Source organism: Paralichthys olivaceus, chromosome 23 (genome assembly GCF_024713975.1).
Source record: "Paralichthys olivaceus isolate ysfri-2021 chromosome 23, ASM2471397v2, whole genome shotgun sequence".
NCBI classification, from domain to species: Eukaryota; Metazoa; Chordata; class Actinopteri; order Pleuronectiformes; family Paralichthyidae; genus Paralichthys; species Paralichthys olivaceus.
The window spans coordinates 14515749-14532327 of record NC_091115.1 but is presented as its reverse complement, the minus strand read 5'-3'; the positions used below and the strand labels follow the sequence as shown (position 1 = coordinate 14532327).

Here is a 16579-nt window from a genome sequence, read left to right as displayed (position 1 = left end):
TCCCTATCTTGACTGATGGGATAAATGTATGAATGAATGTATGATGTTAAAACGCATGCTTCATCTGTGGCACTCTCCAGACCCGGTATTAACACCCGTGTGATCACTACAGCTCGAAGTACATTAGTTCACACCAGGCCTTAGAATGTGTCTCGTCATGTCTCCACATCTCACCTCCCTGCTCCATGTGCACACGTGTGTCATTTCTGAAGGAGAGAGAGTGTGTGAATAAGAGACAGATGACAACCTGCACTCTGATCTGACGCTGCTTTGCAACTGTCTGCTCAGATTCAGGTTTAAAAATTATTTTGAACCCTGATTAGTTAAAAGATTGAATTCGCACAGACTCTTTTCACTCAAAAAGTGACTGCAGCGTCTCATTAAATATCTAGACTGTGGTGGCCCACCATATTCTAGTTTGTCCTGTTATAAATACACACAATAACACACACAAATGACATTTCTGTTCAGAGAGACCAAATGTTTTTCTCATCCAGCCTGAGTATACGTGTGTGTGTGTGTGTGTGTGTGTGTGTGTGTGTGTGTGTGTCAGAGGTCATCAGCTGCGTAGGTGGTGTTTCAATGTGATCAGGACACATTTATGTTCGCGCAGCTAAAACAATGTGACCACATGTGTCCCAGACCACCTCCGAATGCGTTCTTCTGAGTGATCGCCCTGTTCTCAATGTGTCTTGGTTGCTTTCACACCAGAACTCCGAGCTGTCGACTTGTGATCGCATCACTCAGGACAGATGCTAACACCCGGCGTGAACAGGGCCTTTGTTTAATAAGACACACTGAGACAAGGACCTCCTCTCTCTCATGTTGAGAAGTGAAGATATTGTAGATGAGATATTCTCAGTGGCCTTCACAGTACCAGTCTGTGCTTTTACTCTCATTGACTGGTACAAAAACACATCCTCCTCCAACCTGGTCAAGGAGAACTATTAAAAAAATGTCTATGTTGTCTTTCAATGCTGCTACACTGGTATTCAAATACACACTAAACAAGATGTTATGTTCCAAACACTTTATTTCAAGTTATACTGAGGTTGATGTTTTACTACACTACTCAGTTTATATAACTAGATACAGTCACAAGTGTTTTAAGGTCAGTTTGTATTATTATTATTATTATTATTAAGAGGATACATATAATCAAGCTCAGTTTGAATCCAATTTGTATCCTCATTATCTTTTAATTTCCCTCACATGTAAAAATACAGTTTTAAATTTTGTTTTGTAAATAATTTCATCTTTGGCAAATTACCATAGCTGCACAATCTTTGTGGAACCCATATTATGAATGTAGGATATTCACAAACACACACGTTCCCGCGCGCTCACACACACCAAAGATATAATATAATCCAGAAGATAATCCATCAAATAATCCAGCCATGTCAGCATCCATTCATCCTATCAGACAGCAGTGTGTACTTAGCAGGTGAGTTGTTGTGAGTTGTTGAATGAAGCTGTGTACATGTAATGTAGGTGTGCTTCCTTCTGTACACCACATATACACACTGACACACTTTCCTACAGGGCTGAAGGGCTATAAAACCATGACAACCATTATTGAGTTATAATTTTCACAGGTGAATACGATGCCAAAGAAAGACATATAACCCCTGTGAAATAAATGTATTTGTAAAAAAAAAAGAAAAAGAAAAAGACTTTAAATAAAAGTGTCAGTAAAAAATGTGTGGGAATTTTTAAGACAGAGTTTCACACAGTTCTGTGCTTTGCATCTGTTCACACACGACCAAAAAGGCACTTCTTTTTCCACTATGTCTTTGACCTCATGACCACAAAGAGAAGCTACTATATTTGGAGGCAAAAGCACATACAGACAACATTTTAAAAAAGCACTGAGCAAAGTCAGTGTCAAGGAAACTGAAAAAATTGCTCTGTGACCAACTGCAGTTGATGGTTTATTAATGAAGGTGGCTCTGTGCTGGAAAAAGTGAGGCGCTGGCAGAGCAATCAAAAATGTAATTATATTGCACACGACACCACGGCAAAGTAAACATTCAGAAGAAGATCTGTCAGAGAAAACTGTGTGAATTTGGTGCATTACTGTTTACTGGCCCTACCTGAAGAAGACACACACATCACACACACATCACACAGACACATCGCACACACATCACACACACATCACACTCCCTCATGTTCAATTGGCCCCTAAATACGAGCCCTGGCCCTTCCCCTGTGCACTGCCCTTCGTCTGAAAGGTCACTGGCTTACCGGAGGTGGCATGGTGCTCTCTCAACTCTGCATGGTGCTAGCAGGGGGAAAAGGGTGGAGACAGAAAAAGAAAAGCACAAGAGGAAGAAAAGAAATGTGTCAGAGGGGGCAGAGGGGAGGAGAGACGTCCATCATGTGTTGACCAGATGTTGACCGGATGTTGGCAGTGGTTGGTTTGCGTGTAGCAGGGTTGGCGATAGGGGGCAGCAACAGCAGCAGCAGTAGGAGAAGCCGCAGCCAAACAGGACGACAACAGATGATAAAAGAAAAAGAGGAGACAAGAGACAGAAGACAAAAGAAAAAAAAAACATACATTAGTTCAACCAAAATGTAAATGGTGGACACAAAACTGACAACAGATTGGGGCAGTATGAGGGAATGGAGACACTGGATAAAACAAGAGACAATAACCTGCCATTACCGCACAGGGCACTCATGTATTGTACTAGTTTACATGTAACAGACTACTGCTACAACAAATAAGTTAGATCAAATTCCTTGTGCTATTAAACAGCAGCTGAAACCATTTAACAATAATTAAAATATATTTAGATTTAAGTCAAATTACTTTATTAATGTAAAAACGATTTCAAACTGTAGTTTGCACAAATAGTTTTTAAGTTGAGAAGAAACATTTGATTCTCCCCCATTAATTGCAAATGACATCTGAAGCCATGCTGACAGCTTGTAGCTAAATGCTACCATCAGCGTTCTAACATGCTCATAACAACAATGTTAAAATACTGATGTTTAAATGGTGATATAATTAAGTACTTTGCTTGAATTTAGTTATTTACTATGTGTCTGCTTATGACGATATTAAAAGTTCATTATAACAAGTGAATTATAACATATTCACATTTAAATGATCTGATTAGGTTCTATCACCATGCTCGTCCTCTATTCTGCAAGTACCACACGAGCAGAGGTTCAGCAGCAACTGATTCTGTTCAGTCACAACCAAAACCATAACTCAGAAAAATAAACTGTAACTGCAACATTTTGTTTCTCTGCATCTTTCACTAGGAACTCTACATGTAACTGCCCATTTAACAAGATCTTAATTTACACATAATCTACAAGGTCGAAGTGGATACGGTAGAAATCTGATGTCACAGTTATAACCAGAAATGATTAAGGATCCCCTAATTCCCACATTCAAAATGAAATAAGACCACAAGCCGGTCCATGAGGACTAAGACAAAGAAAATAATCGTAGTGATTGGGTATTGCTCAGTTAATCAGGAAGGGGGGGGGGGGTCAAAACGCTAAGTTGTGATTGGTTAGAACTGCCAGAGCCACTGGCTGAGAGGATAGACAACAGTGAGAGCTGCTTACAACAATAAGGCTAACGGATTAAGAAACTGTCACTGAACGTCAGAGGTCAATAAACAAGGCTTTGTGGGAAGGCATCAACAGAGTGGCTTTCTAATTTAATCTCAGCTCAGTCCATTGTCTCGCAGAGGGAGAGCATATTTACACTTTGACCCCCCCCCTTCGTCAGTTGCAAAACCCTGACCTACAATCATGGAGGTTAGAGGAGCAGGCGACAAGGTGGCTGGGATTCCTAGATAGCGCTCCATTGATTCAAATCAATAATCTTTTATTTACACACCTGATTTTCCCACCTACACTATAATGCTGATGTCCATGATTCATGTCGGAGTGGAATTCCAAAATAAGCCACCTTTCTCTCAATCATATCTTTTGTCTGGTTCAGCAAGACATGAAAAGTTTGACAACTGTCACTAGTTTCCTTGACTGACGTACTAAAATGGGACGTGTGTTCCAGGCTCTTAATAAAAGCTGGTCATGAGTACTGATTAGATATGCAGATGAGGGCGTGGGGTGGGAGCAGGACTGACAGTGAGACAAAGTGAGGGGCTATGATAAGTGTCACTGTCAAATAATATAAATTGTGAAAGTTTATCTTTGGTAGAATGTAATGAGAGCACAGAGCTGGATCGCTACATGTGACAGGCCTATATTAGGAAGTGAAAAGCTTTCTTGACGATTAACTGACTATTGAGCAATGGAGGCTGGACTCTCCTTGACGTGTGTGGGGAGAGTCATCTAAACAAACTAGATCTTGTTGTTTTTATTACGGTTTCATGTTATATCTGTGATATTTGTTGGCAAAGAAAACTAGAAAAGTGTTGCAATTCTGTAGACAAAATAGCTGGTGGAACAATCCTGGTTTCAGATGGTCCCTTACATAATGTTAACCCAAAAGTTCAATGACGCAGTGTTTCCATCTAAGAGAGATCTTGAGTAATCAGTGGGACCAGGATGAACTTGATCATGTGTCTGACAGTCACACTCAGAGGTGATGTCAGCCACTGAAAACACAAAACAAGAGGTGGTGACAAGAGGTGTTGTTGAGGTGCAATGATGAGCAAAGTCAGATGATTTGACACACACATTTAGATTGCAAAGTCGTTCTACTACGTAGCACAAAACAACTGATATCACTGCACATATTAAACTTTCAAATTTCCTCTTTAGCTCAGAGAGCAGAGGAAAAGTCTTGAAATGCAGATTGTGCATGGACATGGACATGAGACGGCTTCTGTGGGTTTACAATGTCAAAACAAAAACAGTGTCACCTTTATTTCAAGGTGTAGTGTGTCTGTCCTGTATTTCAGAACTATATTGTTCCTGAGCAGAGTGTTTGAAAGCTTCTTAAGCAGCTGAGAAGTCCACTATATTCGAATTTCATATTTTTTAATGAATATTTCAAATCACAGTGGCCTAGTTAAAAGGCACATAAGCAAAAGTGGGATCTGTGCATCTTCGCAAGCATTGTGAGGTGAGGAGTAATCACAGAACTACGGCAAGCACTTGTCGCCTGTAGACTGACAATAACACAGTAGTTATTGACATCAACTGCAGCCATCAACAGAATACTCAGCCATCAGCAGCCATAAGAGGACGGTGCAAAACATAAATATGATACAACAGACGATACTGTCCTAACATCAGTGACGTGTGTAAAATAAGGGGCTGAAAACAACTAAGTTGTTCTATTAACTTGACTTTGTGCTCTAAACTGCACAAATTACAAAAGTAATGAAAAGAAAATGCTCACTATCTCAACAAGCATACATGCCTGTTGGCTTATAGTGTGTAATTACTTAGCTCCACAGCAAATTGGGCAAAGCAGTGGTTTTTATAAGGGCTGAAGATAAGTTGACGTTTTGTCTGGCTCCGTGTTTGACATTAGTTAGAGAGGAATCAACAGCTGTTCAAAGAGCGGACTGAATTACTTGGCTGGAAAATGTGTCACATTGTTATGATTAGAATTATATTGGGAAAAAAAACCAAACAGAGGCACAGTCTCCTTTCGAGATCACGTATGTCAGATGGATAACATTGATTTAATCCCCAAACAGCTCATTGCTCTCTACCTGTGCAGCTGACTTTGTCTGTAGCCATGTTTAACCATCACCGATACTTGCTGGAATATCATGCTAACTGTCGGGGCAAATGTCTATCAAAGGTGGCATTAGGATTTGGAAAAGTTAAGCAAGGATGAGCATTGCTTCCAATTTAATCTCCAAACAGCAATTTTATGTTTTTCCAGTGAGTTTATTTCCAAAGTGAAGTGAACAGAATTTGTTGAAAAGTTCTGCAGTGTTGGTGTCACCTGCCCCTGAGCTGTCAAGTGTGAAACTCAAACATGAGAGAGGATAATATATTTTCATAACACAAATGAAACGGCATCAGTGTTCAGGAACATCCATGGTTAAACTACAATCCTCATATAATATATTCTCCCCATGTCCTCCAGACCTAACAAACCTCTACAGGAAACACAGCCTTAAACACAGCACACTCTCTCTACCCCTTAAAAGATGAAGAGTGCTTACACAGAATAAAATGCCATGACATATTACATAACATTGAAACATCACTTGCAGCAGATTTCTGACCCAGTTTCTTTTTAGCAGCAGCGAAAGAAGATATAATAACATCATTTTTTCCCCTATTTTCTTTATCTGAAGGGCACATTCTCCCATTTATTCTGCTTGGCATAAAAGAACTATGCCATGAAGGCAAATGGCTGAAATACTGAATCGACTGTTCTCTGTATTTAAGCTCCTTCTAGCTTCTAACAAATCCCGAACCAGTCTGTGAGCAAGATAGTGTAGGTCGAGAAATACATTTTGATACGGAAAAAGAGACTCAGAGAACAGGAGAGCTACGTCTGTCTGGTCTAAGTGCTAGACTGCTGATGAACAGCTGAGTCATCACTGGCAGCATCATGGACATCATGTGTCTTGAAGTAACAAATTAACAGTTGATCCAAAATAACAGTCAGTAATTAAAGTCAGAACTGTAAAAATGAGTCCTAAAATAAATGTAATACTATAATTTCGATTCTAGTGCCCCTGGGATTTTAATCTGGTCTGCAAGACAAAACATAAATACAAAAAAATGCTTGATTTGATGAAATAGTGGACAAATCCATCCCTCATTCAAGACTGACTCACTGAAACCTGGTAAAGCAGCTGAGAGCAGAACCATCATCAACAATGCCATCCGACATTAGACGTGGTTTGACCCTTTTAAAGAGATTCAACGCCTAAAATGACTCAACACACAGCTTGTAAATAAACTGCAAACATCTATTTTGTTGTTTCCAGGAAGCTCATATCATATGACAGTATCTTATTTTTATCCTCTGTGCCTGGTCTGAGTGTGGCTTAATGAGGAAACCTAATACAATACAAGCTAGGACTTGGAGTGGATATCAGGATTAAACATTCCTTGGTCCAGATGCTGATCTGGTAAATAGAAACCAACTTCTCTGAACAGGAGAATGTTCACAGATGACTGCATTAGTGGATGTGAAATAGGATGCAGTCTCCTGAGATCCGAGCACAATTATAATTAACAATAACAATTACTTCAGTTAAAGCTAATGTCACAGCAAAAGCTATTTCTTTTTTTTTTTAAAGATAAACACAAAAAATAAGAGAGTTTTGACACTGAATATTTGATATCGTCCGGTTTACATCATTTAGCCATGTCAGTGTTAATGCATCAACATGGTGAATATCCTGCTACAAGGTTAGTCACCTCATCTTATACCACTGCCGTCCTTCATTTAAATACTGGAATGCACAGTGCACAGATGATAAATCTAGCTTATTTATATCTGTTCGAGAGGCTGTACTCACAGAGAGAGGGAAAAAAAAACACTTGACAAACGGCTTTATGCAGTTCAGCCCTTTGCAGCCTCTCTTCAAAGTCAACCCTGCCACACGGAGCATGAAAACATCAACATATGACAGAATGCAAGTGGATGGAGAGCAATCCCAAACACATGATGAAAAATAGCTTCAAAATACAACGTTAAACTAAATTTTGCAGATAAAATACCGAGCTGGATAAATACAAACAGAAGAAAACAAATAAATGGGATTCTGTTTGGTCTGAATACCTTCTGTATTTACAATAGAGCTTTCTAAATTAATTAGGAAAAAGCAATAATCTAACAGAATTTCACATTTAAAAATAATAATAGATAGAGCATCCGTCCTCTGCACAACATTACATTTTGTAGCCATTTCTACAATATTTGTGAAACTATACCATAACACAGCATTTACTAAAACCAAAGCATCCTCCTCTGCAGAGTAAGCAGGGTGGGAAAATGGAGTAGACAGCAGCATGCAGTAGTGTCAGAGTGGTTTTATCCATCAAAGAACGGACACATCTGTCATCACGGGGCGGGTCCATGGAGTCCACAGCCTGACTTCAGGCAGGGAGGGAGATACAGTGTGTGGTATAGATCTTGGGCTGCTGTCCATATGGTGGCAGATTTACAACTAGGCTGGAAGTGCAATGGGCACCGTAAATAAAATGCCCCAGAGACTTTGACTGCAGGGCTGAGTCCATTTGCCAAGATACTGTCCAAAGTCATACTTAAGGCAAGGAAACAAATTCTATTTACTGCAAGACACAACGTTTTTGTGGATTTCAAAACTTGGCAGGAAGTTAGAGACAAAATAAGTCTCAGATGTTTTTCATCGTTTTCAAGTTTCTGTGTCTCCTGCATAGAAAGACAGATGCAAAGCAGGTCAGGACTTACAGTTCACATTTCCTTCCTGGTCACGGTTGATATCACAGTGACACTGTGCAGGACTGACCTGTCACTTCTGCACTTGAGCAACCATGCTCATTCATAAAACGTAAAACTTTGGACAAGCCATTACAGATATTTTCTCCGGTCTGGCCTAAGATTCAAATAAACACAGAATATGATGAATGTGCAATGGCTGCTGGGAAGCAAAGGCAACAGTCTCACTACCGCAGTCCTGAATAAGGTAAATCAGAGGAGCTTCTCACAACTCTGCCTGGAGGAAGTGGAGAGAACAGGGTGCCATCATCGAGGAGTTAAACTATCGACTGAGTGTGAACCCAAACACTGCTCACGTTGATTAGTGGGATGCATTGAATTAGTGCTGTAATGTTGGTCCCTGTATTGATTCGGAAAGCAGGGCTGCAACTAATGGCTATTTTCATTGTTGATCTGCGTGCTGATTATATTTTCGATTTGTTTCTTATATAAAACATTGAAAAACAAGTCATCAATATGTTCCTGGTTGGATCTGCATGGATAATGAATGTTAAATGAGAAAAAGATTTTGTGGTCGACAGACAAGGAAACTGCTAGTTGCAGCTGTAGACTTTAAAGTAACTTTCCCTCTCTGAAGTTTATCTCATGACTTGCATGACTCCACTGAGAAAAGAAAAGCTGTCCACTGAGAACAACATGTACCAGACTATTCTTATTATAAACTTCATCTTTATAGCTAATAGTTTTTAAAGTAGCACTTTGGATATGAAAAGACAATAACAAGCTGCTCTGATGATAATGAGGCTTTCAGTAGACAGTACTTTAGTGATTAATTGTTATTACATGACAGTACATCAATTACAATGTCTACAGTCTAAACCCTGGGAAAGGTACAGTTTTCTGGTATGGAACTACAATCTTGGGAATTCTTGGAAACACCATAAGATGTGTGCAGTATCTGTGCGATGAGGACTGTGATGACAAGGTAGCCCTGCAAGTCTGAAAGAAACACTTTCCTGATAAATGTTATATTTACTTTATTAGGTGTAGAGTGTTTATAAATCCAAAATAAAAAGCTGGAGGAAGACAGGGAGGAAATCAGTAGCTTTGTAAGGTCAGACAGGAAATCCACGAAGAGATAATTCACAGGGCCGGAGCAAATTTCGACACAAAAGCAAACAAGGGAAGTCCCAATAGATTTTTGGTTTCATCCTCCGTCTCCATTAAAAACACAGATGCCAGCTATTGTTTTTAGGCTCTAGCAGCAGCTTGCACAATCACATCTTGTCCACGTTTTATATTACATGAGTAGGAAGCAGGGACGTGAGAAGGAGGACACTTGACCTCACACAGACAGCATTTCATTAGATGGTAGCATTTCAACAAATAGAGGTAATGGTGCGCTAGGTGGGTCTGTGGCCCTCACACAGAGAGAAGCTTCAGTTTCATCACTGCAGGAGGGCGCAGGGTTCAGTAAAGCACAGAGGAGACAGGTTAACTGTTCTTAAAAGGAAGGGTGGTAAGACTATTGAAACTCTAAAATGATCTTAAGTTTAACTAATACATAATGAGGTCAGATGGTGACTTAAAGTTTTCTGTGTCATATTCAGAGCCTAGAACCTGTGAATATTAATAATAGAATCAGAAAAATCTTCTGCCCCAAATCAAATGCAGTGCAGGGAATAGTCTGGTCCGGTCTCAGCATCACAGAGCTGTAAGGTAGACAATCAACCGTCTGAATTTAATAACCTCACAGCACTGTTACGGTTTGGCTCAACAATGAGGAAACTGAACATCAGTCGTAGGCTTCCAACTGTGGGACTGAACCCTGAATGGAAAGGGCAGTTTTTTCGAGCTGATCTGAATTACCAAAAAAAACATGACAATTCCTCGATAACTGCTGTTCATGTACTAGTTCATTTGCCCTCATTTAAATAAGCCATGCACATGGACAGACATTTAGGTGGCAATTAGGAAAACCGAGTTAATTGTGTAGGGTTAGGATTGCCACATAAAAATAAAATTTGTTATTTTTGTTGTCAGCCCCATTGGGTTTTTAATTGGTACTTGAGAGTGTTGCATTAAAGAGCTATCATGTTTCTATAATGTCCTAGACTCGGCTTCTTCCTCAGTGGTAAGCAACCAGAGACAGACTTCCCCTCTCTGCCATTAAGCTCGATTAGATCCATGCTTTGGGTATCTGCCTGCAGCAGCCTTCCCTATTTGCAAGAGGACAAATATTCAGCCATCCAACTCTCTGTACTAACAGAAACAGCATGATCTGTATTAGCTGTACACGTAGCACTTGAGCAAAGCGTGGCACTGAGTGTTCAGCCTTCATTCAGGGACGACACACTGAGTAAATAACAAGCTGGAGTGGAAACAACACAGTCGACTCGAGAATGAAAGCATATCACCAGGTCGAAAGCTTAAAAAACAATGATGGCAATAAATGATTTGATAAGACTGAATGACACAGGCTTTGAATTTGTGTACACTTGCTCAGACTGATCCACCCACCCCCGCTTCCTGTACTGACAGTTTAAAGGACAATGTTTCACATACAAGAAAAAAAAAAAAATGAGGAAATGCGTACCGTGTGTCACTCGGTTCGAAGGAGGTGAGCTTGTCGCTGCTGCTGCTGCGTCTTTGTCAAACTAAACCTGGTCCGACAAGCCACTGAGCTCAGCCCTGTCTCTTTCCCACACTCGCACACACACACTTAACAGCGAAGGGAGGAGAAAAGGCATGCGAGAGAATTCAAACATCCCTCTCTCTCTCTCTCTCTCTGAGCGCTGTATCCTGTCATTCCTGATTTTTTTCTCTCATCTAATCACTCCAATTTTCTTGTTATCCAGCTCTCTAAATTTGTTACATCACTGGAATTTGTTTAGTCTCCCCCCCAGCTTAGATCTGGCCTCAAAGTAATCTGTCCATCTGTACGTCCATCCATCTTATTCCTTCAGTTCGTTCATCCATTTTTTTTTTGTCTCTATGAACCCTTTATCTGTCTCTATGAACCCTCTATCTGTCTCTATGAACCCTCTATCAGGCATTTTGAGCACAACACAACTCCTGTTGGTCAGGCAAATATCATCTGACACACAAACCACCAGAAGACCACACAACAACAAAAACAAAGAATATTGTTGTCACTGTTGTAGAAAGAGTTGAACTCAATCAAAATCTAGTATACTGGAGCAGTTATTAGTGCAAGTCAGAGCTGTGTGCCCTCGAGCGCAGCTACTATAACCACAAAGCTCTTCCTCGTGCTCTTGTTGACTGAGGCCCTTCTGCACCAATAAACCAAAGCCGCCAAGCCCATCTCCACAGCCATCATGGAAAATCACCCCAGAGGAGGAAGCATGCACGACGCAGTCGCCCTATGACTTATTATGGGCCCAATAACGCAAGCTTTAATGCATTCTCCTCTGCTGCTGTTTCCATTTACCTGCTTAACTGCTCTCCACACAGAACGAGGGTCATTTAAAGATGCAACACCACATAAGAATGACCATACAGTATGGAGTCATTAATGTAGATGCAATAACCAATTGTTGTCCATGTGAGTTCAGTATTTGCTGTACAGTTTAACTGCCAAAGAGAACCCCGCCAGGCCAAGAATAAGCTTTTGTTTTTAATGCCAAAAATAACAGCAAATGTCAATTTTTTCAGGAATCAATTATCATTTGCATTTGCTTGCCTCTGTGTGATGCTGTTCCAAAAAGTGAGTCACCCTCTTGGTCTTTGCAGTAAACTCTGGATTTGACGCGAGTGGCACTGCATGTTCTGAGTCAATTTCAATTAATGCAGAGGCAGAACAAAAGCATCAGTATGAGTGTATGGGTTGCATAACCTCAAAGCTGTAAAACAAGGACGGACGACCAAATGTATTATGGTTTATCTACAATTCTGATATTCAGTTGAGAGGGGCAGGTGAGAGAAGTGAGAGGGCAGATGTATTAGGGGATGGTGGATCGGGTAAAGCCAATCTGGCTGGGATCCAGAGTGGTGGGAGAAACCCAAATGTTGCCCAAGGGAAACACTAGAGTGTCATGAACAAAGAGATTAGGTGGTACTACATTATTAGAAATGGCACTACATGACAGTAACTTGCTGACGTTCTCATAAAATGTGTCACCAGCTTGCTTGAAACCTGATTAAGATCTTTATTACAGGATTGGTAAGTGGGAAAAACTAGACATACCAAATAAAGAGACAGGCACAGAATCCCCCATACAACCACAATGTGCCAATTTAATCTTGGAACTACACAAAAGATATATAACATTAATAACATTATTTGTTACCTCAGATCAGAGCAGGGCAAGCCGTTTTTTACTGGAGTTTTATTTCACTCTGTCAATATGTGCACTAGTTCCTACCTAAATGAGACATAACAAATAAGGTTCAAATGATAAATTGATCGTTTGCAGTCTTTATGCTGTTGGCTGTAGCTTTTAAAAGGCAGATATGAGAGCAGTATCAAAGGGCACACCTGATAAGGAAAATTTAGAGGGATCTTAGTCACTGTCATAGTGCTCTTGAGAAACTAATGTTAGTTAATGTTGGTATAATATATTTTTATGCTCACAGGCTAGAAGTTTACAGCATCGGTCTGCTTTTTGCTGCTGATCATGTTTGCACAGTTGGGGCGTGTTCTTTCTCTAGTTGATACGGGCTGTGAGAGCAACAGAAAGCCGTAAAATTGTGTCATTAAACCAAATCAATGCACTGAAAGGCACTCAGAACTCAGATTAGTAAAGTAGTAGATGTGACTAAATCAATCTACATGAAACTGCGGCTGTGTGGAGCTGAGCAGAATGAGCAAAATATGTCAGTGATGGAAGAATACCTTTTAGAAGTACTTTGAAGTAGATGCTGTATCAAGTTCTGGGGACACTATTTCACAGACAGAGTGATAAAGTGAAACTTTAGCCTCTGTCCTAAAAGAGAAAATTAGATTTTTTTTTTTTCTTAACAAGCCCACAAAGAAGGAGTTGTAATGGTTCACTCTACATCCAGTCTACTGAGGGAGGGGACCGGGATTCACGTCATGAGGTCTGATTCGAGAAATCATTTTCATCTTGACAAAAAAGGCCTGTTCCTCGCAGCGCTGCATGGAGGCGGCAGCGAAAGCAGAACTACCCTTCGAGGAGTTTGAAAATAGTCAAATGAACCAAACAAACAAACTTCAACCAGAGCCAGAAATGTAAAACTTATTTGCAATGGAACAGTGGCCACTTTAATTAGACCAAAGAGCTCAGCTGCAGGCAGGAAACTCCTGCTGTGTGTGATTCAATCTGTGCATTTGACTACGTTTTCTGAAAGAAGGAAAAACAGAGCACCCATCTATGAGAGTTACTTTGTATGAGCACACAAATCGTTAACAGTAAGTCTTGCGATTGCAGTCAATTCGGTTTATTATTTATTTTCTTGAGCAAATGCTGCAACTCAGTAATGTTGACAGAAGCAGAACCTCAATTATAAGAGTGTATTTAAAGGGCACTTCAGTATTTCATAACTTCCCCTGCTTTAGACCGAACAACAACAATAACAACTGTATAGTCACACATCCTCATTATCATATGGGGAACTGGTGATATTCTATCGTAATCCATGTACATGTAAATTATGTTTTACATCAGTGCGTCTAATACAACGTAAGACACCATGAAGAATGTTTTTATAGAATGTATTTATAACAATTCATTTTAACTGAACTCTTTAGTACTGATGTGACAATTGTGCATGATTTGTCCTCCAGTTTTGTCTTTGTAATATTACTGGATAATATTAACACTACTAATACGAAACACTAATAGGATAGGTAAAACTGAAATGAACTGCAATTGAAAAGATACACTCACATCAAGCAGCGGAGTTGTTTCAAACCAATTTTCCCCGGCAGGACCAGCTAGACCCAGCAGGATTGGTAAAGTGAGACTACTGTACAAGTGCTGTTGTTTTGGTCACAAAAGTCAAACAGACGGCAGCGTCATGAAAAAGGAAATGAGACGTTGGCGGTGTGACGCCTTGTTTTCAGCATCCTGAAAGAGTGTGAGATTACTCAAAGTTAATTCAGCCAAAAACTCTGCCAGAAAAGACAGGAAACATCCCCATCCTATAAACAGAATACTGCCACTGACACTCTTCCCAGTAATTAGACACATCCCTGGTAAAAAACAAAACAAGTAGCAAGGCAAAGAAACAGCCCTGAACATCAACATCCCACATGCTGTAGCTAAGACATGGTGCTGTTAGGTAACGTCAAAACCTAGGGATTTCATTCAGTCAACGTGGCTGACCCGAGACATAAGCTGGCTGTTTATTACCATTTCACACTGAAGGAATTAATGATTAATACTCAGAAGATTGTTTATTTTGGTATCATGTAATAATTTGAAGACACTCTGCTCATATATTACATAATCAACTCAGGTTCTGAATGTTAAGCTTTAAGATTTCAGCTCTGTGTCATGTTTCACTGTATAAACTATGCTTCCACAGTGAGACAGGGGTTATGCACATAACCTAGTTTCCGTATGTTCTTTATGGACCTCCATCCCTAAGAGGAAAACACAACAATAGGTATATTGCTCCAAAGCCACAACTGTGTATGAGATTATATATACTGTACGTTAAATGGAGCGTATCTATGAATGCTTGAATGACTTTCAGTGGACACTATTGTATATATTGTATATGTAGCTTTAACATACATGTGGCCCAAATAATAGTATGATGCACTGTATGACTGTGAGGAGGGCATCCACTCATCTCACTTCTTAATATAAAATATATACTGCATCATAATTGCAGCTCTTGTGCTGATACACATGGTGTCAGCATCTGAAGGTAAGAGATACTCCAAAAGGGAACTGTGCCTTTGAGTTCATTGTGCACTTATTGATTCACACCAGCAAAGAACAGAGAACTAAATGTCTGTTTAGCAAGTCTAATAGGGTCAGATGGGTCCTATAATAGAGAACAACACTGAAATAGGTTGGATCCATAGAGTTATCACACACATAGTACTTCTACTACATCCTAGATAATCCATACCGTCTTGATTAATGTCCTCAAATTAACAGCCCACCCACCACCTTTGCCTGATTAATAGAGTGATTTATCTGTAATGGAAAAACGGGAAAATGTCTGCCAACCTATGACAAATCCAGATCATCCTGAAACTTCCTCCACATCATCTGAAGTTCACTTTGTCAAAAAAGCTTGTATATTTTCAGACTCTCATTTGCAGATTTCCCACATCTGAGGCCAAGCTAAAGCCGTGGAGGATGTGCTTGCTTTTCCTGTTTACTTTAGCTCATTTACTTAAGAGGTGAGATTGTGTCTCATCAGCCTGGGCTGTCAGCTCGGCTCTGTCGACAGCATCTTGAGACTGACCACTGATGTACAGTATAGCTGATGCCTCCTCAGATACTCAATCCCTGACAGCAGCCTGAAGCTAATTCTCAACTCTGGTTTCTTGCAGCCTCCTGGAGCTTATTCCTGTCAGACTATATGGTGTTGTAGGTCTAGGAACAAATACCCAGTACCTACTGTCGCTCTGACAGTTAGTGATTATTTTCTTAATAGCAGAATCAAGATTTAACAATACTGTCATATTAAAAGTTACATGTGGAAAACTACTGGCAGTTTCTTGCATTTATTTATTGCTACTGCTTTTATTATGTACTTGGGTAAGAGCACATTTCCTGCATAGTTTCGACTTTGTCAAATGTCATTATGTGGCTTAAATATTTACTAATATAACTATGAAACGACTCCGTACACTGTCTGGAAAATATCCAAATTCTGTGTCAATACATTGAGTTCATGTTGCGGTGTTTTGAAAACTTTTACCTGTGAGTGGCGCTAGATGAATAGTTGGTGGATCACTGAGATCAAATTTTGCCAGTCTACTAGCGTGGCTAAAAAGTCCTGTTGAAAATTGTGTTCATGGAATAAACTTGACTCTACAAAAACCTTAGACTCTGCAATCTTTCTTATCAGTGAAATTTTCACACTGATGATTCATTGAGCAGCGGAAAGCATTGTCACACATGAGAAGAGTCCATTACAGAGGTGCACCATTTGTCGATTTTTATTATGATAGATATCTTGGCCTGACAGATATGCAGCCTGGTATTTATGGGCAGTAAAAAAATGCACAGTTGGGACATAATCCTCTACTAGTTTCCAACTTATTGAAGTATTACAAACTCAAGTCTTTTCCTAGAA

The 16579-nt window shown here is 39.9% G+C and overlaps 1 protein-coding gene across 10 annotated transcripts in view; it reads right to left on the bottom strand.

Moving 5' to 3' along the window:
• osbpl8 (oxysterol binding protein-like 8) overlaps positions 1-16579 on the bottom strand; it is a 79040-nt gene that overhangs the window by 36234 nt on the left and 26227 nt on the right. For 3 of the 10 annotated variants that reach the window (XM_020099946.2, XM_020099948.2, XM_020099947.2), the window contains exon 3: positions 2251-2287. The exons of 2 other annotated variants lie outside the window; for them this stretch is intronic. In XM_020099946.2, coding sequence (XP_019955505.2) covers positions 2251-2287 — 37 coding nt within the window. Of the gene's footprint in view, positions 1-2250; positions 2288-10931; positions 11043-14205; positions 14349-16579 lie in introns of those variants that run through there. 5 more of the 10 variants (XM_069520316.1, XM_020099950.2, XM_069520318.1 and 2 more) reach the window with 5 other exon arrangements.